The 26,313-nt window shown below is 42.3% G+C and overlaps 1 protein-coding gene across 2 annotated transcripts in view; it reads right to left on the bottom strand.

Annotated features, from left to right (window-relative positions):
• THSD7B (thrombospondin type 1 domain containing 7B) overlaps positions 1–26,313 on the bottom strand; it is a 346,109-nt gene that overhangs the window by 18,593 nt on the left and 301,203 nt on the right. For both annotated transcript variants that reach the window (XM_076343106.1, XM_076343107.1), the window contains exons 17-21: positions 18,016–18,149; positions 17,116–17,269; positions 6,456–6,597; positions 4,901–5,016; positions 4,226–4,343 (exon numbers count right to left, since the gene is read on the bottom strand). In XM_076343106.1, the coding sequence (XP_076199221.1) occupies positions 4,226–4,343; positions 4,901–5,016; positions 6,456–6,597; positions 17,116–17,269; positions 18,016–18,149 (664 nt within the window). The remainder of the gene's footprint in view (positions 1–4,225; positions 4,344–4,900; positions 5,017–6,455; positions 6,598–17,115; positions 17,270–18,015; positions 18,150–26,313) is intronic.

Raw genomic sequence — 26,313 nt, 5'->3', positions numbered from 1 at the left:
ATCTTTTGCTGCCTATGGAGAATAGAATCTCACTGCATCTGAAATTATTTTTCTGCCAATACAAACTCTGGAAGAGTCAAAGCAATCCTAGGTGTTTCTTTAATTTCCCAATGAATTTTTCTTTAATTTCCTCATGAATTGGCCACATCTCCGTTTCCTCTGCTCTGCAGTGTTGAATGATATGAAAATAAAGACAGAAAGTGTGCTGAAAATTGAAAATAAGTATCTCTTCATGTCCTCAGATTTGCCATTAGTTTTGAAAGGAGGAAAAAAGAGGCTAGTCTTGTTAATGTTGGTCACTTAAAATCCTGTTTTGCATCAGCAGCTAAAATTTCATCTCAGAAACATAGGATCATATTTTCAAATCAGAAGAATAACATTTTTTAGCCCCAAAAAATCTTGCCATTCTTTGCATTTTATCCCCACAAAGTGATGCGTCGCAGCTGAAACTAAGATGGTTAAAATTCCTGCTGGAGTTCATCCCAGTCAAAATTACTGACACGTCGTTATCTGTTTGATGAGCGTGAGCAGAGCGTATAAAACACAACCCTATCAAGCAACTGCAAGACCAGAGCAGGGATCAAGTTACTTAAACACAGCCCTGGAGGCCAGGTTAGGTCAAGTCACAAGCAAAGGGGACTGGTGATAAATGGGGCTTTTTCATCTACTTCCCACTGCCAGTCCCACCAGCCACAGCTCTGGGAGAGCTTTTGGTGGCCCCTCTTCCAGCAATGCCTCCCAGCACCATCAAACCAGAGCTTAACGAGTTTGAGTAGCGAGCGAGAAAAAGTCACGGAAGTTTCCTCTTCAGAAGGCAAAACCAAAAATGTTTTCCCAAATTGGTGACGAATCAGTGAAAAATGTAACCACCAAATTTTTCAGTCGGGCACATCCTCGTCCCCCTCATTTCTGACCCACGGGTCAGTCTGGCGTTGGGGTGCACATCTCTGCAATTCGCTACGGTCTCTTCTGGGCTCTGAGGACTGAGCAAGGCACAGCAGTGTGTTCAACCCTGGGTAACTCAGGTTAAGTCCCATCGTTTATCTGATGAAGTCAGCTTTATAAGTGGCAAAGCACGGGTTTAGGTGTTCTTATACTATTTAGCACTGCTGTTAGACAACTTGGGAGAAATCATACAGGATTGGAAAACGTTTACGCAGAAAAATTCAGCATCCTCGTGTATTCATTTGCCTTAACAAAGGAAATACAATTTGCTGGGGATTATCCATAGCAAAAATCTTTCCAGTAACTTTGATTCAAGCCGTGGGAGCATCATCCATTAACGCAGTACTATACATCTTTTCATAGCAGTACAGCAACTGATATGAGGAACCCTAATATATAACCCAATGTCACCCTAAAGCCCTAGCCAGCATCCCAAACAGATGCTGCCCAGAACTACAGCTGCAACAGAAAAATATCAGTTACACATCTCCGTAGGCTCAGCGCAGGCAGGAAAGAGAGATCTACTTTACTCATCATTTATAAAAATCAATATATTCGCCTTTGGCTGCTGTGTACCAGAACCATATTAGCTGTCAGTGCCACAGCAGCACCACTTCATGTTTAAATGCATTGTTCCATAAAATAAAACCGTAGCAAGAGAAAGGTACCATCCATTAAAATATATCACAGCAAACTGTTACTGGAAGAGATGAACAGAATAAAAATGTTAGCAACGATGCTTGAGTTAAGAAACACGTGAAAACGTAAATCCAGCAACACTAAATTTTGATCTGAATGATACTTAAATTATGTTTCTCTTTGAAGTCATTTATGGTACTTCAGCAGGCCCTTCACATGCTTTCCAAGAAAAGCCAAAAAAGCAGAATATTATTGTGAGCGGAGCCAGTAACGGTGTGTACAACTCATTTGCTGTGAATTATTTCTGAGAGCCGTGCACCTAAGTCCTACATTTTAGCTTCATCAAATAGCGGGCAATTACTTGTTTGGCAAAGGGAAGCCGAATCAGTGTTTGCTACAGCCAATTCCCACAGCTCATTTATTGTCATCCTTTGGTTTTCCCTGTCTAATTGGAGGCTTCATCCTATTCTCACAAATGCCTGTGAGAAACTCATGATGATTTCAAAGGTATTGCCGTCTGTGAACCTTCGGGTAGGAAACCCTCACTCTATTCATCTATGAAGTACCACCAGTAGATGAGTACATAATTAATGTCTTCTCTGTTAATACCATCATCAAATAGTATTTATAACCAACTGGAACTCAGTGAAGAAGCTGAAATGACAGTGTTTCTGCTGTTGGAACCACACAAAGGCCACGGCTGCAGGACTGGTGCCAAGGTCCCTCCATCACGGATGTTTGATACCGGTGTAGCTCCACGCTTGACGGTTGCTGCAGCAAAACTCAGATCAGGACTGGGGCTGCAGTAAAATAAACCATGCGTTCGGAATAACTTGGATGCAAAGTACTTTTGTTTCATTGATGCTCCTGCTTTGGGATGAGATTCAGAAGACTTTTGGGTCCCTGCAAAGCCATTCAAATGATAGAGCAGGACTGAGCAAAACTTGGCTTCCTTATGATACAATTTTTAAGACTTTCCCAGCCGCTTAGCTGCCGAAGGTTAACAAAACAGCATCTCCAGCTTTTAAATCGTACACGTCTATGTCCTGAACTGTATGAGCCTGCTCTCTAGCTAGCAGTACAATGGAGTTATGATCTTTGAGGACCAGAAGATGACCCATAGACTGAGCTGAGCTTGGGCTTGACTGTGTGGTTCAAGTAGCCTTAATGAGGTTTGGCACCTACAGCCAGGACACGCCCTGGAAGAGCTGAGGTCTGCTTCGACAGGGCACGGATGTTTCCAGTTTTCCTCTGCAGAAGCCCAGCTCTGATTTAGGACATGAAGTAACTGGTTGCTCCTTACATGCATTGGGAACCATCAGCTCTTTAACCAGTCTTAGGATTTTCATAAGCATTGCAGGATCAGGAACATGAGACGTACCTTTACTCGACTGCGTCCCTTTGCAGACTATGCAACGTAAGAGCTCAGGACAAAAAAACCTTCAGGCATTATACAGGATGAGCTGCTCCTTTAGCTTGCTAAAAGCCATAAAGAAGTTACGACTTGCTTTTGCACATGTAGCTCTGTTTATTTTAGTAAGTGACTGAATACTGAAAAAAATAATTTAAGTCCATTCAGCAACATCAGCATTAACACTCCAAAATGGATTTTGAAGAAAAAATAAAATTTGGAATTAATAGTTTTCCTAGTGTGTTGTTGTTAAAATACTGTCTATGAATTATTCATTTCTGTTAAGAAAGCACTACTGTACAAAAGGGCTAAAAGCTCAGCAAAGAACGAACAGCACTAATCCAAATATTAAGCTTTTCCTATAACATGCTTTGATCTCCGAAATCCATCTGAAGGAATCACTTTATGGAAGTTAAGAGCTTTTTTCTTTTTGACCTTAAGTGAATTTGATTCAAATATGCATTATGGCTCGCGAATCTTACAGACTGTACATCTAATGTGCATCAGAAGCCTGGGAAATAATGTCACGAGCTTATTTTGAATAAAAGCTTCAACACATTTCCTCATGTCAATACTCAAAGGGTTTTAAAAATTATACAAAGTTAAAAAAAAAGGTCCTAATCCTTTCACTTTTTGTATGCTGGTTAGCATTACTGGCTATAGAAAACCTCGCTGAAGTTACTGGAGCCATACATGTATTAAGGGACCTGTGGATACAAGATGGAGACAGAGGCATATACTAAATGATGAAAAATAGTCTTAGTGCTTTTTCTTCAATGGGATGTAATTATGTTACTAAAAGTACCTTCACCAGAGGATTTGTATTTAGTTATTTATCCATTTCTTAAGAATCCTGTAACTCTCCCCAGCTCTTTGCTAGCTCTACGTACTCCTCCTGTCTCTGGGGTTAATGTTTCCTATGACTGAATTCTGAGAGTTTGAATTAATTAATAAAACAATCCTCCGGGCATCTGTCCACTTGGTTTCCTAAATTGCATTTTTCACTTTTGAGTACTTTGAAAATAGCCTGCTTTGTTCAAAAAACCCAACTCTTCCAGACCTCGAGAGTGTCAAAAATCACCTCCAAAGGGTGCAGCTCGGGGCGATCCCTGTGCTCTGTACCCCTGCTCGGGGGCTGCGTAAGCCCTTCTGGGACTGGGGGTCCCGTCTGCGCTGCATTGCTGAGGCGTGGGGAGGGGGAAGGGGGCAGGAGGGCAGGTGGGTACTCACCGCCAGCACCACACGTGTGGGAGCACTGTGACCAGGCTGACCATGCCGAGAGCTGGCAGTCCACCGCGCACCCCACCACGCACCGACTGCTCATCTGCACGGGCTTCTCCAGGCGAAGCTGTGAGATGACAAGGAAACACAGGCGTCAGGCTCCCCAGGCCCCCCCGGCCACCTCCTGCCACGGCTGGGCACCAAGTCAGGAAACCGAAAATTGGCAGCAGCTCCAGTGGGATGCCAACGGTGTTGCTTACAGGGAGTTTTCCCGAGGGTGCAATTGGTGAAAGCAGTTTCAGCATTGAAGCATTTCACATCTACGAGTCCCTCAGTGTTTGGGTCTTACTCTTCAAAGGACAATCCCAAACTTCTAGTAGGGCACAATCTCCCTGGTGGCCAGCTTTGTTGGAGCCATGGTGCAGGGTCTATAGCTGTGCCCCATGCGTGCTATTCCAACCCCAAAACCTCCCATTTGAGTCAAGGAACGATACCACCCATTAACACCCCGGGGATGCTTTTGTTCCCCAAAGCACCCAACTGCTGTGCTCCCAGCACCGAACACAGCTTCTCCACCACCCATGGACAGTGTCTTGGTGCGGATCAGAAGGCACCGGCTTTCTAGAAACTAAATGAACCTCTGGGCGTTTCCCTGCCCCGCTCACACACGTGTGCCATCCTCACCCGCTGGCAGAGCTGCGTGCTGACGGTGGCCCCGTCGCTGCGCCGGCAGCTCAGGAGACGCCGCCGCTCTCCGTGCCCGCAGGTGGCATTGGCACCCAGCTGGCACCCGCTCCAGCCTGCAGACAGAAAGCAAAGGACGCAGTGCAGCAGGTCGTGGCCGTCATTCTGTTTTCACACCTTTTTACTCAACACGCGGGTTACCTTCCCCTAACGCAGCGCTCCCCCACGTCAGGGCATCCCAAACCCAAGAACAACCCACACAAAAGAAAGTTGCTCTTAAAACCAAGCAAGTCTCAGAGGAGAAACTCCTGACTTTGCACTCAGATATCCCCTTAACGAAACCGAGACCTCAGAGCGCACAGAAAACTGTTAAACGCTGATAAAGCGTATCAGTTCAACGCAGTTGGCGCATTTACAAGACTGTATTATCTGAAGTAAAATTTCACTTTGATAAAGTAGCTGGGGAAGTTTCTGAAGGGTAACTCCGGTTTAACCTATTTCTTGTCTCAAGGCAAAGCTTTCCATTATTTAAAACCAAGCTTTAATACTCGTGAAATAAAAACAGTGTTTCTAGTAGAAGAAAATTCATATCTTGTTACTTGTCTGAAATGGTGACGGTCAGAATACAACTAAACTAAAATAAGCCTTAAAACACCATTTAAAATAAACAAAAAAGGATAACACAAACAACAAAAATTTCCATACACCACCAACGAATAGGAAGCATGCAAGAAGAAAACCTATTACTTTGTGTCTTCCACCTCTGATAAACATGAACACATAAATGTTCTGTATTTCTGAAATGTGATGATAAAAAAGGCATCGTCCTGCTGCCTGGGTGTTTCTAGGGCTTTTATTTCAAACAGGATGAGTTTATATTCAGATATAACATTTTCTCCTGCTTTGTTCTCCCCTCCCATCAGCCCCCAAACTCCTCTTAGATCTCCTCTCCTCTCTCTGCCTTTCTCATTTATCCGAGTTTGTCAAAACAAAAGGAATTTTTCCTTTTTTTTTTTGTTGTTAGTTTGTTTGCAACAGATCTAATTGCTTCTAAGGTCCTAAATAATGCATTTTGCTCTGAATATCCTATGCCCACCCATATAACCCATATTTGCCTTCAAACCAGACTTTTGTTGGTATTATTGGCTTCACCGGAATCACACAGATGATACTCTTTTAAGTGGAATTTTGTAATTAATTCTGTTGATAACCCACCAAAAAGAAGAGATCCCATTTAACCTCTTTTATTTCCAGCGTACCTGTAATGACGACTTAAAGTAAAAATTGTGCATTTGTCCACTAACTTGTGGACAAAAAAAAAAAATGTAGACATGTAACTAACTGTAGTGAAATCAGTGATGTCTACACATAACTCTTTTAGTGTCAAGGCTTTAACCAACACCACAAGCAAATATAACTGAAAACACAACTGGAGGAAGCCTTTAAGGAGCCGAATCTTTTATGCAAAGATATTTGGAAAAGCAGAACATCAATTTAATGTATGCTGTAATTGGTGTCACTTCCTGCTAAGAGTATATTGGAAAGGTATACCTACCTGTTAGATTGTACTGATATTGGAAGCAATTCTGGTTAAGAATACATGGCTTCATTTGTGAATCTTCAGGGCAGGGCTTTGTATTGATAGAAGACCTTAGCACTTGTCGAGTCCGGGTTTGCATAACATTCGGATCACACACCTGTATACAAAAGTGATGGACAGTACCAGAGACCCTAGTAAATCGTACAGACACCGACCGCCTGGGGTTGCTACATGCACACCCACGGCCATGCCGAGGTACGGTACAATCACGCTCCTGTTCTAGATACTTAAAAGCATATGAAGGAAAAGAAATGTGGTTCAAAGGTAAGAATCCAATATTACTAAAAGTCATCTTTTGCCCACCCTGATTTGGCTGTTTTAGACACTCCTATACTATTTATTTCCGTAACTTTTTGTAAGGATCCTTGGGGACAATGAGATAAAGATCGTGCCATTTTGCTGTGCTCTACTCTCCACCTCTTCCCAAGATTTCTAGTAAAATGCCACAGTACTGAAAAATGGGACAGGATTTCTGGCACAATTAATGCATTTTTAAGTAGTAAGTGAGGTTACAGCAAAGCTTTCATTTCTAGGAAGGACATTTGTAATTACGTATCAGCTATGATGCTGACAAGAAGACAGGGTGACTTTTTGAAGTATGTGATACAAATACTGATGGCCAACTGCCTATAAACCAGGATTTGCTTGTTTACATTTTCATGCGAATATCAACCAACTGAGGCCAGTTTTCATTTGTGTTTGTACATCACAGGCACGAAAATTGTTTGGTTTTAGCAGTCCCCCATCCTCACTCTCTTAGCACTCTGACATGGGGCTGTTTTGCTTTCCATTTCAGCTGCAGACTTCGCAATAGTGACTGAATGTTTTCTGCTTTCCAGGAAAAATCCCCTTTACGTAGAGGAAAGCATCTGCTCATCCCCACAAATCCCCTCCTGCAGCCTCCTGCTTACCCCTCCTCTGCAGAGAGCCCTTCTCTTTGGATGTCACACGGAGGTGTCACCCGGCTCTGCCACGCATTTCCTAAGTTTTTCCCGTGGTTTACTTAATTTGGGGATATAGCATAAGCACTGGCTGGGCCATGCCGTTGCCCTGGCATGACTGTCCCATCCATGTCTCATGCCAAGGGGAACTATTTCAGGAGGAAGGAGTCGCAGCGCCAAAGATTAAATGCCTGTGACACCGGGCAAGGCTAATCAGTGGTGAAGAGCACTAAGGATTGCTGCTTTGTCTCGTTAAGTGAAATCACAAAAAAGTCTAAAAAAGCTTATTCTGAAGCCAGGGTGATTACTGGAATACGTAATAGCCATTTAGGCTGCAAGGCTGGGGCAGAAAAGCAGCCCCGAGGGTAGGGGCTCTGACGCGCTGAAACTCAGCAGAGTTTTCCTGCAATCCAGTACAGCGTGGAAGTGGCCGCAGCAAACCTAATGGAAATAAATCCCTATTAAAGGTATTCACAGCCATTTACTGAACAAGATGACCTATTTAATTCCTAACAGTCTCTCAATAGCACTAAAAATTGCTCAGGAACAGCAAAGAAAACCAAAAAACCAGTGCATGTAGAAATACATTTTCATAAATGCTTGGGAATTTAAAACATGACTTTTCTAGAGTGTACTTTAATTACAAAAAATAACTAACAGTTTAAAATCACAGGCTTATTATCATGCAACGAACTGCCTGCAAACACTGAACCCTCCATGGGTGAAAATATGGATAATTCCTGTACTGTGAATATTAAAGAGAAACGTAATGGCATTGCAGCATAAATCTAGATCTCAGACTGCTGTAAACTGGATTAGTTGCACAGATGATAGCATAACTAAACAGAATAAATATCAGGACAAATAGGAAAAAAGTCCGGTCTGGTCTTAAAATACCTTGTCAGGTCCTATTTTCCTCATGCTTACACTATGTGAAGGAAATTCTATTACGTTCTTATTGCTGACACACACCTTGTCAAATCATTTTAAATGGTAATCTTATTCGAATATCTATGGTCATCTAAAATAACCAATTGCTCTTAATTATCTGAAAATTAAACCTAGGCTAAGTGTTTACCAATACTTTACTGCCTTTTCCACAAGTAATCCGATTGTTCATCCTAACAACTAACACTAGTAACTTAAATCATTTGCCAATAAAACAAAACAAATAAAACAAACAAAAAAAAAATATTGAAGAAGGTATCTCAGTAGCTACTCCTAATTAATGTTTCCCTGCATTATGTTACCAAAGGGAAAAAAAAAAAAAATCAATGAATGCTGTGAAAGAAGTTATGCCTGTGCCATCTCAGAAATACCTGCTTTTGCTCCCTTCAAAATAAGAACCTGCAGACAGAAAATATGCATCATTTGTAGGTAACTAACTTCTTTTAATAAAACAGTATTTTTCCCCCCATCTAGCGTGCACCCCATTGTGCTCCATTACAGGGCACTGACTCAGCTCAGCGCTGCACACGCTGTCATACAGCCACCCAGGTTTCCTGGCTAGCAGGACCGTTCTCCTCCTCAGACGTCCTCCCGGTGGGCAGCAGACCAGTTTAACAGCCGTGACTCAAACACATCAAAGTCTATCTTGTGTTTGCCAGGATCCAAATAAACGGCCAGTTTACCGCAGCTCTGAGGCTGGCATTCTCACTGTGCTGATGAGCCATGTTGTTCAGAAGCCAGAGCTGATGCGATAAGCTCCCCACTTTTACTAGTTCTGAATAATAAAGAATCTCCGTAGGAGAAGTGTTCATTTAATCAAGCTGAGTACATGGGAAACACGCAAAAATTCAAAGTCGGCAAACTGTAACTAATATCCTGTAATATTATTTGTTGAATTTCTCTTTATGTCAATTGATAAGTCAATTTAGTTTTATAATTGATTTTCTGGCCTTACTCTTTCAAGTTAACGATGTAAAAAATTGAGCCAAATATATATGGAACTGAATAAGCGGCAGGAGGGAATGACTTTCAAAGAAAAAAGACGAAAGCTGGGATTTTCAAAGGAGCAAGACTGAGCTGAGTATCCAGCTACCCTGGAAACTCAATGGGCTTGGGTGCACAACTCCTGCAGGACCCCTCCAAAATCCCAGGCTGGAAAAATTAAATATTTACGACACGGCAAAGGATGAGGAATGGCTTGGCAGACTCAAAGTCATCAGGGGATGTGAATGGTGAAAGTTAAAGAAGAGGAATTGTTTCCAGTGGGGAGATGCTGAGGGTATTAACAAGCAATAATGGAGAGAAGTGTGTAAGCTGCATAGCAGGAGGAAGATATTATGTCACCATTGTCACCACTGCCATCACTACCAATGGTCTGTATCTAGTCCTGAATTTGGATCTTAAAAAATACTGAAAGAAAAACCCAATCACCATCAATGGCAAATTACTTTTTTAGGAAGTAGGACAGAAATAGCAGTCAGTAATATCATAGAAAAGGCAGCAAAAGAAAGAAGTATTACTTGAGTAATTAAAGTAAGAAATTATCACAGAATTAATTAAGATTTGGGCAAGATTATGGAAGAGGTTGATTCTGACTATTCTCACAAATGAAGAAAATTACAAAAACAACTTGACTCTTCCATAGGAAATAGTGAAGGTGCCATTCAGATACGTGGATCAAGACTGGATCTGCTCTACCCCACTAGGAACCCAAATTTCTTATCACAAGCTCTATAATTTTGGGGGTTTTAAATAAATAAAACCCACTGTGATTCAGCAATCCTTTACCGATATCTTCATTTACAGCTCCTCTCTTCCCACTAAGTGGATGCTACACTTTCAAAGACATTATTTTACTTCCTACTGTTCTGTTAATAACTACTACTTTCACTGATGACAGATTAAGCTTTTTTTTCATTATTTTTACATTAAGTCAGCCATTACCTCCTGTACGGTAATCACAACTGGCTCATGCTCAGCATTAGCCAACACTTATTCTACAGTGGAAGCACAAGGAAAGAGGAAAAGGTGCAGCCAACAACACTGTTAAGAGAAAGGCTGGTACATACAACGGAAGCATTCAGTAGTGGGAGTTTAACTTTGACTTGTATTTTTGAGATCACCTCTTTATGGTCATGCTACTTACTTTTATGCCTGTGGTTATAAATCCCGTAACTAGTTTCCATAGTTGGAGAATTTGGCATGTAGCAATGGGGTAGAATTGGGCATAACAGCAAATATCCTTACGCAGAAATTGAAAGCCAAGGTGATAGACTTAGATTGCAATGATTTATTAAGATAGATTTGGGCAGTGTCAAAGCCAGGAGATGCTTGAACCGAGCGCAATGCAGAACCCGGTGCAGGTGCTGAAGCTCTCCGCATGCACAGACCTCGCTGATCCGTGCCGGGGACCAGATCGAGCAACTCTTGCACAGACCTCATGTAGAGGAACGCGAAAAAGAAGGTGGGGTGAAATTCAGCCTCCCGCTTGGGTCTCGGCTCCAGGGACATCTCCAGCGAACTGCAATGAGAGCAACTCTGGAGACTCAGCACCTTCACCTGATCTTTCCAGGTAACTGAGGCTCTGATCTGCCAGAGGGCTGGTGCTACCAGGAGGGACAAGTAATTCTTGCTGCAGCCTGGAGACCATCAGAGTTTAGCACCTGCTTAGCAAGTGGAAAACCTTTGCCCAATTTCTGCTTCTGTTCTGGACAACTGAAACCCACTTCTGCCACCACCCAGGCTAGCAATAGATGAAAGATTTATGGATCAAAGAAGGACGATGAATATGGGTGCCGATTGGCCATAAATATAAGAGGGGAAACAAGTCCTAAGAAATGGAGGTAGCTGTGATGCACAGAGGTAGAAGGTCAGAGGCCTGGAGAACTCTATGTACCTTCAAGGTTAGGTGCCAACTCAGTTTGGCAGTTAAGTTTTACAGACTATGTTGTTTCTTGGATTTAGTCCAGATTCCTCCTTGATGACTGTAAGCAGCAGGGTGTGTAATTCAGGCATGTGCTTCCTTTGGTATCGGTGATAGGAATGGAATTAATTTCTGGATGGAAATAACAACGGGGACCTAACTCAGGTCGCACATTAATAGCCTACAGCAATAGGACTTCATACACAGACATAATAAGTTTCTTTACGTGTACAACTATACTGTCTCAGCCTACCTTATTGTATTAAATCTCACCATTTCCATTATCCTTTTCTATGACGTGTGAAAAAGTTGAGCTAGAGACAGGGATCTATAGGCCAGATTATATAAACCACTACAGAAACAAAATATTCTGAAGCAATGAGAGGTACATAAAATGTTAAGGTAGGAATGAATCAGAGTTTTTCCCAAAAGATGATTTAGAAATTATAAAAGCCATCATCTCGATTCTATGGAGGAATTCTTGGCACTATTAACTACTGCACTTTTTAATATTTCTTTTAGCCAATCACATTTTTCCACCATGACCGCTTGTCACTATTTTAAGTTAACATAAAAAGAGAGGGACACAAACATACACAAAGGATGTACCCAGCCTTTGCTCCAGACAATAACAGAACAGCCAACGCACAGAAAGTTTGTTCTGGAAGAGAAGGACATGAAATAAAATAAAACTGGACCGTTATGAATGCTAAGTTCCAGAGTAAGAACTGTTAACATATCACATGTTAATATACACTTAATATAGACCTTCTTTGTGATGGATTTTAAAAGCCGTCCATTGATCTAGGCTTTCACGTGCATTATTAAGGTTGTAACCCATTAGAGAGCCCTTTAAGCTGTTTAATTTATCAAACAGCTTGTATAATGCACACTGCACTATAAACAGCTGGCCACATTATATTTAACTGGCTATTCATAAGGAAACATACAACCTCAAACTAAGGTAAATGCGTTGGCAGCAACAGGATTTGACTCTTCTTAACAGTGCAATGAACCGTTATACTGTTCCTGCCGATGTGGATGCTTTGTAACAATTTAACAAGCCATTTACAATAACATGAGCAGTCTTTTGAAATGAAAATGCATTTGCATAAATTTTCTTTTTGAGATGTATCTAGGTTCTGAGACCTTATCTCCCTCCATATATAACCATTACTTTTTTTAAAATGATTGTTGATAAAGGTAAGTAAAAATAAAACAATGAATCTAAAAAAATACAGCAGTTACCAACTTTTTGATAAAGCCATACCAAAAAAAACCAAGTCCCAGCTATGCATAAGGAGCACTGTACAGTCTTCCAGAAAAGCCTTGGACCAGCATAATTCTCATGCTTGACCTGAATAAATTATCTCTTGGGCTAGAAATACAACGCTGTGCAAGCTTCATTCTTCAATCCAGCCTCCATACTGCAGGTCCTCTGCCAAACTTACGTATAAAGGTACTAGTCGTGATGAAGACTTCAGTGAGTCCCAACGTCTACACGAGTCCACAATTCCTCTTCCAGTTGGCTCGGGAGGGAAAGCATTTCCAAACCATAATGTCTCCGACTCGCATCTATGATGAAAGTCACTGCAAAACCTGAGAGTCGGAGGTATTGCCTGGTGCCACTCTTAATATGGTTATTGCAATATTACACACACCCCCTCAGATTCAAGAGAATAACAACTCAATTGTCACAAGTCCTGAGCGTTGTATATAGCTATTGATCTGTGAGGAAAATGCTCGCTGAAAGAGAGACAGCTGTTCTCACTCACTAGACACATAACCTCCTATAATTAACTAATTTCAGACCTCTCAAAATTAGCTGCTAGAAATGCCAACAGCTGAGGCAAACAAGGAGGCCACTCCGATCGGCTACAGGGGCTGCAACAGCTATGGACACAGCAGCAGAGAGCTAACAAAATAAATTTGAGGTGATTATTTCAGGGACTTGTAGCACAACTCGCATATTAACTCTTTTTAAGAATGCTCTGATGAATTCAACTGAAGTCAATTAATTGCATTTCCAAGTCAGATGAATACAAAGTCGAGACACCGCAGGTAGTGCATGTTATTCGATCGCTGAATATGTAAGAGAGATGATAGGATTTCGGTTTCCAGATTGTTTAGCCAGGTCTTTGAGCAATCAAGTAATGATGTCTGACTGAACACGCTATTGTAGCTGGAACGAACACGAAATCTCTAAAGCAAAATGCAAGTCAATCTAATTTGCTCATGATTTTTTTTTCAAACTTATTTTAAATGGCTTTAAAGCCTTGATATTTAAGTTACGTGGATGTTACGTAACGACAAAGAAGAAAACTTTATGAGTCAAAAAATAGTTTTCAATCAGAGAGAAAACCATTTTGAATTTACTTCTCACAATAGAGAATGTGAGAATAACAGGGAAGCTTTAAATCAGTACTTATGAGTTTCTTGAATCCAGTAAAGAGACAAAAACTCAAAAGTAACCTCAAAGTATTACATTTCAGACGGCTGCATTTCTGGGTCATGGCAAAGTTCCATTAGAGGAAATATTAAAATTTAGCTTTGTGTAGCAGTGTTAAATAGCACTATAATCAAGATGCAAAAATTGCAATTCAGTTGGAAAATACACATAAAAGAATTGTGGGAGCATCTGAAATTACTAAAGGCCACCCTAAAAACATAAATATTTAAAAGTAAAAGGGAAATGCGGCCAAAAAAGTTAGAACAAATACAATGTTTTAGCAGAAAGAAGTATTGAAGAATGTACTTCCTATTGACAAAGCAGCCGCCACCTTTATGACTCATTGATTGCAACATGATTCAAGACCATTTACTCTCCTGAAAGTGGAAAATTCACATGGGAAGAGTATTGCTACAAGATAAAACCAAGTAATACCCTAGAAAGTATCCAGAGTTCAATGACATATTGACAAAAGGTACACTGGATAATCTAAAAGGCCTTTTTATATTCAGCTGATAAGAGTTAGTTATTCCGCTATCAGGATAAATTTATTATCAACACTATACAATATGAGCAGAACACCAAAGCGACTGGAAAAGAATTCTCACCTGACCAAAATCTTTGGTAAATATCTCAAGTCAAAGAGATACTCAGGCAAAGATGAGGGTGAAATTGTGGTTGCTCATTTCTTACAAACTAGAATTTGTCAAGTTTCATAAATCCTCTTTATCTCCAGCAAGCCAAACATGACCAGAGATACAGGAAGATTTCCCGGAATGCTCTTTGGCAGCTGCCTCACAAGAGTGCTACAATTAAACGTGTGCCAACTGTTTTGCTATGAAATGTAAATGTGCTTGAAAAAGAGCAGCCAGGATGTACAGTTTTGCTTTTTCATTTCAATATGATGTGATCCTTCAAATTTTTCGGATTACTTGGGGAAAAGAAAGAAGCCATACTTAGAAAATGGATTTTCAGGGACTGTTCAAAAAGCATTTTATACATCCTCAGAAGACAGGCATTTACCTCCAGTTTGGCATGAATCAGAAACCATGCATAAGTATACCAGCCATTGAGCAAAATTCCTTCAAACACATTTAAATAGACAGTCCTAATGAGCAAGAGGTTCTACACACGCAAACGTACTGATATGTTTTTGGGCTCCGTGGGAAGACACTTCAAGCAGGCTGGAGGCACAACAGGTCTGACCAAAAGACTTAATAAGAGATTCAGCTCCAGATGCAGACTCCTATATTTGGGTGTCTATATGTAGGGTCTCCATGCAAGGTCCAGACCCAAGCTCTCACTTGCCACCAGTGGAGCTACTCAACTGACCACACGTAGCTCTTCCCTTAAAGATGAAACGGGATCCCCTGTAGGCTCCATTGCCTTTGTAACTCCATTGACCATGTCCACCAGCTTGTGGCCATTCTCAGTGACCACCTTCCCTAGTGGCGACTCAGGAGGTGGAAGGTTGCATTAACTACCCTGGTACTGGCAATGCCTTACTCCTGGCCACCACATTTCCCTGCCCCATCACACCGGTACCCCCCACACGTACTGAAGATACACCACCGTCATGGTCCAGCCATTCTGCACTTACAGCAAGCCCAGTGCTTGCCTTGGAGATGTTAAGCGTGTGCAGCCTGGGAGGGACTGTGCTGTGTGGTCCTTTCTCCAAACCAAAGGAACACAAATGGCCTGAGTAGCTATAAAAGGGAGACAGCACTGCTGTAACCTCTTCAAAGGGAGGGTTTTATCTGTCCATAAAACTTCAAGCTGTTTATTGCCTCATATCCGGACAGAACTATTTAAACACATGCTCCATCCGCACAGTCTCATCTCAGTTTCACAACAAAGCGTTGCAGAACAGCTTGTGAAAACATATTGTTCAGTTAATTGCATTGGCATGCAGATGCCCTCACATTTATGAATTAATATCTATCGTGGCAAAAGGATGTACAAGGAGACACAGGGACTGTGGCACTCGGCTCTGCGACTGCCAAGAGCTATGCTGCAGCCCACGAGCTCTGGGCATCCCTTTCCTGCTTCTGTGGGCTACAGAGGCTTCGCCATTGTCAAAAAGGAGTCTTCAGGGAAAAACTCAGGGTGTGTTAAGGATACTAGGGTGCTTAAAGCTTCAAGCAGTCCTTCATGACCAACTGACTGCCACCAAGGCACCTGAAAAATACGCAATGGCCTTGAGGATCTCTGCATTAGTTTACTGCATGCTAAAATGAAGAAAATCTCTCTCTTAAAAAAAAAAAAAGTCAATGGCAAAGAAACAGCCCAACCACAGTGGGACTTTGAAAGGTATCCAAGCATCTGTATTGGCTGCAAGAGTGTTACACTTCATCAAAGCTATGCTGCTCAGGAGGAGGTGAATGCAGGAAATGAAACAAGATTTTATTTGACATGTTCTTACCGAGTATATTGATACGCTACACAAAATATTATGGAAGGAAATTACCTGTGTCAGCAGTAGTATAAATACCTGTCCAATAACCACTCAGACTTTTGATAATGGCCCTGTTAACACAGGGGCAAGGAATATATGTTTGTCACTTAAATACATCAAGCAAGTCTATTACAAAACCCCTGAGATTAAACCTGGCACCTATTTCAACAGGGAGAAACAATGGGTTTGCAATTACATGCTTTGAGGCCAGAGAATTTTCACAAGACAGAATTTGCAGTTTCTTTCCATCTTGCACACTTAGGAAAACACAGAGCACTTGGCGGTGGCTTGAATCCCTGCATAATTCACAAAGTTTTGAGTATTTTGTGACAAGACCAATTGTTCAGGCACGTTGCTGCCATGCCCTTCTGTTGCTGTTGCCTCAAATCTTCCCTCAAAGTTTTGAGGAGGAGGAGACGCTGGACAGAAATAGTGTCTGTTGGGAAGGGAGAGCTGTCATTCCCTCAGGCCTAAGACCTGTCCAGAGGAGTGCAACCACCATGGTTTACCAGCAGGTTGTTACGGCAGTTGTGCATCGCTCACAGAGCTCTGCCCTGCAAATATTTCTTAACACAGACAGCCCTTACTGCAGCTAGAATACTGGTCCCTTCACCCGCTCTACTTGTGTGGGTCCTCTCCCGTAGACCAAGTGGAAGGATGAGTGGAAGCAACTGTCACAGTGATAACTATGTGTTTTACTAACTAATTTTCTATAGCTCAGGCTCTGTAGAAATATAAAAATCTCCAGATTCAACCATGCTGGCAGGATCCTTTAAGCCTGACTTCCCTCAGAAAATATTTGCTTTGTTAGAAAATAACTATCTCATGAAATGGCTGAAGGACAGAGAAGACCGACGCATGAGGAACATTGCCACAGAGACACAAGCAGGAGAGCCTACCTGTGGACACTTGCTCCACTGTCCCCAGTCAGACACTGCACACTCACTGGGACAGTACAAGCTACACTTCTGCATTATATCCGGGATTTCAGCCTGATTACACAGTGCGTTGGGCACAGTCTCGCCTCCGTGGTCCTCAACGGTACTCACACACCTACACAGCAAACAGACATTTTCATTAGAGGGTCATCAGCGTACTACAGAAGTGATGGATATCAACAGGTCTGCTCGACCCCATATAGGACACTATACGTAACACAATAGCTATATGCAGCACGGCTGGTCAAAATGTAGAATCAATCATGTTAATGCAAATCAAAACCAGCTACACGCACGACATGCTTTTATTACTCACAGATTTCAATAGCTACTTTAAATAAACATTTCAAACTTCATACAGAGGGATTTTAACTTTGATTGGCTGACAGATGAGCAAACAGAAAACGACAACCAGCAAGAACAAACCTTTGTGCTCCTGCTAGTAACATCCGAACATTTGGAAATAACTCAGTGTTTCCTTGTGTCTGGGGAATGAATGCTTGCTAATAATGAATGCCACTCTGGTGCATGCAGTGCCATTACTTGGGGAAAATGTTAGCAAATCAGAATATGGAGGCTTTGCACCTCAGGGGGCTTTATGTATATATGGCATTTAGGTTGAAGAATTCTAATTTAAACATCATGCCTTCTTCCTGAAAGATGTCTTGATCGTAACACAAGGCTGCATCTCTTGAGATGCTTTTCCTGTAAACCACTGCACATAAATGCATGTTTCTTTTCATTTGAAATACACTGGACTCAGCAACGTACTCACTGTCAGATGGCCACATATTTCAGCTTTATGCCAGTACGTATCAGCTCTTTTTAATCTGGAGTACCCGTGCTTTTGTCTTCACGCACCTGACTCTCCTCGTTTGTATTCCTTCTCCACAGTGGAGGGAATTTTGTTCGCTGTTGATTTTGCACGGAGACCACGGTTCTACTACCCAAGAATACTGATTGCACTCGCTGTAGCATGGGACTGCCTCATACACCTGCCAGGAGAAAGAATCAAAACCGGTCATTTGAACTATCCAGGTTAGCATCTCTGCAGAAACACCTCAGCCGAACCCCGGAAAGAGTACACTGAAAAATATCCTGGCTTATGCTCCTTATGCTAAGGGTGTTGTAATATCTTTAAGTTCGTTTATTCATTATTGACTTGCCAACGGATTTTTAAGTATATAATAAACAGCAGTACGCATGCAGCATCTTAGGAAACAGGATAAATAACAGCTATTTCCTGCAGCCAGAAGAGGAACTCCATTACAATTTCATTTGCTCAGACTGCTCTCGCTATAATCTATCACACGTCATTCACCAGGACCGTACATACTGCATCTTTTTGTGTTTCAGAAGGTACAAACTTAAAATCAGCACTCATTTACCTTTGCTTCCAACATACCTTTGTAAGTCATTTACCATAAAAGAATGAAATTTCATGCGTCCTCTAAATTTCATGTTTATATACGAAAACTATAAATGCTTGTTCCCCTGCAAGTGACTTCTCTCTAACACATCTCTTCATCAAACACAACCGTGTTTTCACCTGAATTATGGTATCTATGTAGAGAGAAAAATACAGCCAAAAGCTTGATAAACATTTTTAAAAGGTGCTGGATATTCAGGTTGTTAGAAGCAGCACACTGAGAGATAGTACTTTAGCAGATTTTTAGGTTTAAGCAAATGAATGCATCAACAGTTCTATTACAGTAATGAACAAAAGTTATTTATTTTGAATCCGCTTTGTCTGCAGAAGCTGATTTGAAGATACAGTGTTCTCTGTTGCGTAGTATGAAGCACAATGCGCTGCCCTGAAAAAATACAGCGCACCTAAAATTTCTTCTTCCACACACCAAAATCTCCTTGACCTTGCTGCTGTGGAGCTGTTCGGTTCTCACCATTAAAATAACTAAATCAGTACCCTTCCTCCCACCCCTCCTCCCCCCCCCCAAAAAAAAAAAATTCAGCCACAGGTTTAATAATTTACAGCTTCATTTTAAAATAGCAGATTACGACTATGCATGTTGCGGCCACAACAATAAGGAAACCTTATTTGGAACATTTTGGAGGTGGGGGGCAGGGAGACTGAGATACCAGTCAGAAAACAGAACTGGTGCCCCATCAGAAAATTACCTTCACATCAAATGAAAAGAAGATAACTTGCTGAAGAAAACCCCGCAGGAACAGCAAATGTCAGAAACTAATTTTAACTGTGGGTCTTTAGAAATGTTGTGCATAGGTTTAGCAGAGAGGAGAGTAAGATAGGCTAAAAAGTGCAAAATACGTGAAGGAGCAAAGAAAGGGGAGAGGGCAATAGAAGCCGGGACTGGTGGGGGATGAACTAGTAAGAGCATCACGTTTTGCGCAGGGGAAGGGGGAAGGGAGGGGAACGAAGGGGGCAAAGGCAGTAGTACGATTTTTCCTACACATTATTAAGCACAAATCCTTTTTCACAGTCTGTGCACAAGTAACACGAGAGAACGTGCAAAATTTATTAGGGATACTACGGCAGGGCTGGAACACGCACAGCGATAACATTTGGTACAACAACCTTTTTGCACAAGCGAGTGGGGTCACCCCACAGCCTTTTGGGGGAGCGCAGGCGGTGTGCGGCGTTTCCAGCTTTCGCTGGGCCTGCACAAAGTTCTTTGAAAGATCACAGCGCACTGCAGTCACTCGATATGGACTAATGATTTCCGCACGCTGAGGCGGTGGTATTTGGCCTAATCATATGATATATAGGTACCTATATATTGTATAAAGTGCATATAGAGGCTAAGTTTCCTAGGCTGAGCAAGTGGCACCAGAAGTGCCCCTGATTAGCTGTGCAGCCATGCTCATTAACATGAACTGGTGCACACAGGAGCAAAGAGTGCTCTCGAGAGTGCACAGAGTGCCTGTTGAGCAGGACCTGTGCCCAGCACCAGCAAGCGGGGAGCCCGCAGGCACGGGGGGACGCGGCAGCACACCGAGCCCGGCGCGAAGCCACCGTCCTGCCCTAGCCAGCCTGTCACCTTGAGAGAGTTACTGACTTCTGCAGACGTTTCTCCGCGCACGCTGGGGAGAATAACAATCCCTCTTTAGACACTGCGAAGCCTTCATGTTCCCCAAAGACAGCCAGGAGATGGATGTAGAGACAGGGAGTATTTATTAGTTTTCCTGCTCCATGGGGGGGAAGGGGAAAAAAAAAACATGCTCTGGCTATGTTGTCTGACAAAACATACTGCCGTTTGCAGGAGACGATTAGTTGAAGAGGGAAAGGTGTGCTTTAGGCATGATCAGAGTCTCCCTCGTCACAGAGGGGAGGCAAAACCCAGAGAGAGCAAAGCACCAAACTTCGCAAGAAGGCAGGCAGGGAACGCGCAGCCCAGGGAGCAGATGTCTCACTGGGCAGTGTTAAGGGAGGTAAAACTTATTTATTACTAAGTTTATTAAGAGCTGGGTGGGTGCCTGTTCCTGCTTGTTAGACTTTTGGAGAGAAAGATGAGGTTGGGAGAGGCCGGGAGGTGACGGCACGAGTGCTGCCTGCGCCCCTCCACAAGCACAGCGGGGCAGCTGGGGCAGGCGCAGCACAAACTGTGGCTTTAGGGATTTAAGAGTCTTTTCCTTCCTCTAATTAATAACTCTTCCTCAGGGTTAGAGGATATCGCTGTGAATCCTGCAGGTCACGACGTGAGCACTTGCCAGCCTTTCAGCACTCACCCCGCCGTCTGCAGCGAGCGGCCTCTGCTCCTCGCTTGGGCCAGACGAAGAGCTTGGAAATCCCGGCTCATTGTCTCAGTGACCTCTCGTCGCTCTGCATTAAAATCTGTGAAACCTCAGACCTCTCCGAACCAGCAAAGCCCACCTGCGGATAGCACTAGAGGTTAGGCCAGGAATTTACCAGAACTGCATTTTGGTGGCCAAAACCTCCTGCGGCATTTAGCTGATGTGACTCCTGTGTAAGAAAACCAGCAGGGTTTGGGCAGGGTTGGGATGCCACGTGAACGAAAATCTATCAGAGGAAACGTGTGAGGACAAAACAGAGATCCCATATGCAGTGACACAAATATATGTGATGTGAAGTGATACTTCAGATGCACTCTTTCAGGAGCAGGCAGGATCACAATAATACAGCCATTAATACAGCATTTGTATTCTGCTGCCTGATCGTGTCAAGCCGGTACGATTACACGTGAAGCCCCATCAGCTCTCCTCCTCTGACAGACATCCCACTCTCAGCATGTGCAGGAGGACACACAGCACCGGTCGCACGATCCCTGCGGTACCTTAATACCCGGTTCAGACCCCACAGCTCCTGTGGGCTGTGCCTTCCACGGGCGGTCTGCTGCTGACCCGCTCGGTACTTCCAATTCAGTCAGGATTCCAGGTTACACTCGCCACCGAAAACATGAAATATAATTGTTACAAACAACCCGTTTTACTAAGTTATTGCGCTGATACCACTGTGTTCACCATCTGTGAACAACCCCTCTTCTCTGCCCTGCGTCAGCGCCGAGCAATGCCATCTCCGGTAGTACCTCTGAGACAGCGGGAAGGTGTCAATAACCAGCAAGCGTCATTGGGAGGGACAGGTTTCTTCAGAGCAAGTTACAACATGTATCGGTAGACTCCGTTACACCTTCTAAATGAGACTCGTAAAGAGATGCAAGATTTTCACTGGTGCAACTCTGTGGGTATGCATTTTGGAAGCTGTGAATGTAACATGTGACTCTCTATATTTAAAAAAACACGGTGACATGGCATGTGTTCCTTTCCTCCACAGAACAATGTTTTCCTCCTGTTTCTCTCTCCTGGCTTGCCATCATTGGTTTTCAGTCACTTCCAATTCCTCTTTTCTTGTATTTAAAAAAAAAAAAAAAAGCCTTAAAGCCTTTCACTCCTATCTTTTGCTAACAGCTGTGGTACTTAACAAGGTCAAACAGATGATGCTTTTGATTTTGCATTTTCAAAGGATTTTGGCTAAGCCTTGCTGTTCTTTGGGTCCCACTGACCGGGGGACCTGGGAGCACTTCTCACCTCCCGGCTCCGTGGGAGCACCCTGTCCCGACCCTGAACAGAGGCTGGGATGGGATGTGGTGTCCTCACTCCTCACCCAACCCAGGGACCCAAAGTGCCTCAGCTGGGAGAGGGCTGGGATGTGCTCCCACAGATCCCTGGCTGCAACGTAGAGTGTGTCCAAGCTTCAAATTAGACACAGTCCCAGTATCCTAGCCCACATCACATTTGCCATCTGCTATCTCTGCTGCAGATACAGAAGTCTCTCGTCCAGCTACGTCACTTCTCTTCCCAAGCACAAAGACAACAGTTTCTTTGAAAATAATCTGCTTAATGATCACTCTTCCCCAAACTTATGCAAACCCACTCTGACAGTGCATTTACAAAAACCTTCAGACCGAGCCACCCAACACACGTACGGAGCTGTACTACCACAGTCCATCTCCTGAAGGACAGAAACTAAATGAAGACCATGCGGTGGGCACAGGGGCCCGTTGTTCTGCACTGCTCAGGGGGGAGAAAGATGCTGGAAGCTGCAGGCACCTGACCTCTGCGGAGCTGCAGAGCTCAGTGCCCAGGGGACCAGGCTGGCTCCATCCCTCAGTGCCTTGCCTTTAACCCTTTCAAGAAATAAATACAATCAAAATACTTTTAGCATTTTAGGAAATTAATTGCTTTCCTCGATTTTTATTCATATTCTCATGCTGGGTTTTGGGCTCAATGAACCAAGGGGTGAAATGATGCCTGACTGAAGTCAATGGGAGTTTTGCTGCTGACTTTCATAGGACCACTGTATCCCTCTCTGTACTCACAATTAACCTGGAATACATTAACATCTGAATCCTAAAATCAACTTGATGGGCACAGTTCTAAATAAATTAAAAGGAAGAAGGACAAAAGCTACTTTTTAAGAGACAAACTGCTATCGGCTTGCCCTAATAAAAGAAGCCAGTTCCCATTCACTCCAAAGCAAACCCTGAGTCCTTGCTAAAGTGTCTTGACGTCGACAGTTACTTCAACAAGATATACAAACATTAATCTATTTATTTTCTCTTTTAATAGCTGATACTTGCATTTTAATGAAAAGTCCAAATATCTAACCACCAGAGAGCTTTGGTATGATTTATAATGTTCTGTAACTTATTTAAATGTAGGTCAGGAATAATACTGACCTTGCAAAGGACATATAGAAACAAGTGCACTTGCTCAACTGATGTGATTCATTAAAAGAAATTCATACCTATACTTCAGGTAGCTTTTCTGATGAGCACCTGCAGAGTAAACTAGAACGAGGTTCAACGCTTCTGAAAATCATAGTGACTTCATATTTCAGTGAACATCAAGATTTATTGTCCCTCAAGGTAAGTATTGACTCTGGTTTTCCCTCAGTCAATATTTTAGCTTTCAAGACAGTAAATCTTGGTGTTCACCTCAACTAAAGTCAATATCTGCTTATTATATTAGAACAACCAAACTGATCACTGTAGCAGTTGCCTGAGACCCTGAGGACAACCTCTGCGCTATTCATTTCTAATAAAAATGGGCTAAATTCATTGCTAACATAAGTTCATTTCACATCGCTGCCCTGATACCAAGGTTACATTAGACCTAATACATTGAAACAGCCAGAACCGAAGAAATAACAACCTACTTTTAAACTATGGACACCACCATGAATAACACTAAAGCTAGAAAAGAACTTGCGTAGGAAAGAGAGCTGATTTGCTCTAGTTTGCAAAGACACTCGCTGGTAAGGAAATTCATGCGCAGATATTAAAACCACTCCTACTGAGACTGGCCAGCAATTTGCTCACTTTTAATACCTTTTGCGTACCCACTTTTACGTTCCCTGCATATCCAGGCTGCAAGAGGAGGCAGCAGAAGGATGTCACCGTCTAAAAGTGGCCCTCTCCTCCTCTTACAGCTTACGGCCACCACTTCGTGAAATCTGGACCACAGCCAGCACTCCTCTTGCAACCAGCCTGACACGAATGGATCCGGAGCATGGTGGGAAATACAGCTCCAAAGATGTCCATCCATTGGAACTACCTGCAAATTTGACTTCTATGTTGACTCCATCTAGTTCATCCACATCTCTTTTTTGGTTGTAAGGTGCCCGTACATTAACTGAGTAATTTTTATAATGCTCTAATACTGCCCTCGCATTCCATTTAATCCGAAACAGATAATTTCTAATAATGAGTTTCTTTTATTTAATTCTTTAAAACTGAATTCAAAATGGAGTACTCACTTTGTTAATTACTTAAGTGCATGTTTGATTTGGCAGATCTAAGCACGCATTTAAAAGCTTTACTGAATTAACTCTATATCTGAAGGACAAGTACTCGCACATTAACAAACACTACATCACAGAAATGACCTCATTAAAATTTCAACATTAAATAGTTCTCTTTAAAATAAAATTGATTTTATTTCATGCTAGTTTATATATTGATCACAATCGCCAGAAATATGCTAACCGCTCACCAGTATTAAAACTGATCGAACAATTAATTTTCAAGCAATTTGGATTTTGCAAAGCAGCTGTTTCACTGATGAATACTTGTCTTTAGTTATTTGGATGCTGCAAGCAGCCACCAAAACTAAAAAAATATTGCTCAAGAATGACTTACAGCACAAAAGTTTGAACAGGTCAGTATGCGGTAAGACTTCTGAAATTATCGGAATTCCTGAATTTTTTATGCCTCTAGCAGATACCTGCACAAATATTCGTGAAGCAAATTCAGCACTTTTAGTTTTCATTTTCACCCAAATCAAAGGAGTTAGTGTTTTTTACCTCCTTTGTGGTATGGAAAAAAGAAAATCAATTAGAGCTTCGCTAAGGTTATGAAAAGCCTTCACTGGCATTGAACCAAGTTTATAGAAAACCTAGCCCTGCCTAGAACTTTGTAGCTGGCAAAAGGATGGGATCAATTTTATTCCAAGTACAAAATACGAATGAAGAGTCAGGGCAATAATTACTATAGCATAGACAGAAAGACCTATCAATTCCCAGTCTCTGCCCTGCGGGCAGTATGGAAGCCCCTACAGAAACAGACCCTTCATTGTTACTCTGAGGGACTAGCCATGGTGCCAGCCTTCAAAAACACTGCTGAAAAATGGTTTTCACTGAGTAGGAAAGGTAAAAACAACTATGAATCCTCTGAAGTTTCCCCAGCTCTTGATTATCTATTTATAGCCCGACCCTCAAAACCGCTCAACTTTAATCCTAATTTACACATGAGAAAACTGAGGATGAAGAGTTGAGGCATTTATTAGAGGCTGGCGAGGGAGCCCTCAGGGAGCAGGGGACTGAATCTGGAAATGCCCTATTTCTTGCACTAAGCGGAATGACATCTCAGCTTAAAATCAGATACTGAAAAGTTCAGATAAAGACATTTCAGGATGAAGCCATCAAAAAAAGCAGCACTGTAAAATTCTGGCTGTAAAATGAGGACAAGGAAAAGAGGAGAAATTAGGAAAGCAGCAGAGTATTCTTGCTATAAAGACATCTGGATGCTCCACTTTCCCTCACCATGGAATTTAGATGCTTTTACTGTATTTAGTCTTTTGCTGGCCTTTACAAAATGCTCCTAGTAAATCCCTTATTTTCTTCTAATGGATGATTAAATATGTGAAGACCGACACCGCTGTATTTCAAATTCTTAAGTGCAACAAGTGGAAAATGCCTTGTTTAAAAAGTTAATTGAAGTGAGCTCTGTCAAACCCCAGTCATTACAGCTCACACTTCTAGAACTAAGAAGTTGCTCAGCAAGGTTTATTAATTCATATTTACTAGCGGTAAGTGGTTTTATTTTCTGTAAGATTGGTGCAGGCATTAAAAACACCAAGTTGTAATACAGTAAAGCGTGAGCGCTCCTTGCTGGAGATTAAAATAAAAAGTTGGCATCATTCAATGTTAGAAAATAAGGGAGAACGCGCAGCTCCCGGCCCCGAACCTGCCTCCCTGGTTTTACTCAAGGTTTTACTGTCACTACAGCCTTTGAGGAGCAGAACGCAGCACGAAGTATAACCTTGCAGATATCGCGCAGATATTGGGTATTTATTTCTACCTGAAATACTCAGGCAAGACAATTTAGTCTCAGAGTTACACAAAAAAATGGAGATGTTAAAGTGTGAATGGGGGATATGCGAATA

Source organism: Aptenodytes patagonicus, chromosome 6 (assembly GCF_965638725.1).
Source record: "Aptenodytes patagonicus chromosome 6, bAptPat1.pri.cur, whole genome shotgun sequence".
Taxonomy (NCBI): domain Eukaryota; kingdom Metazoa; phylum Chordata; class Aves; order Sphenisciformes; family Spheniscidae; genus Aptenodytes; species Aptenodytes patagonicus.
This window is presented reverse-complemented; position numbering and strand designations above follow the sequence as displayed.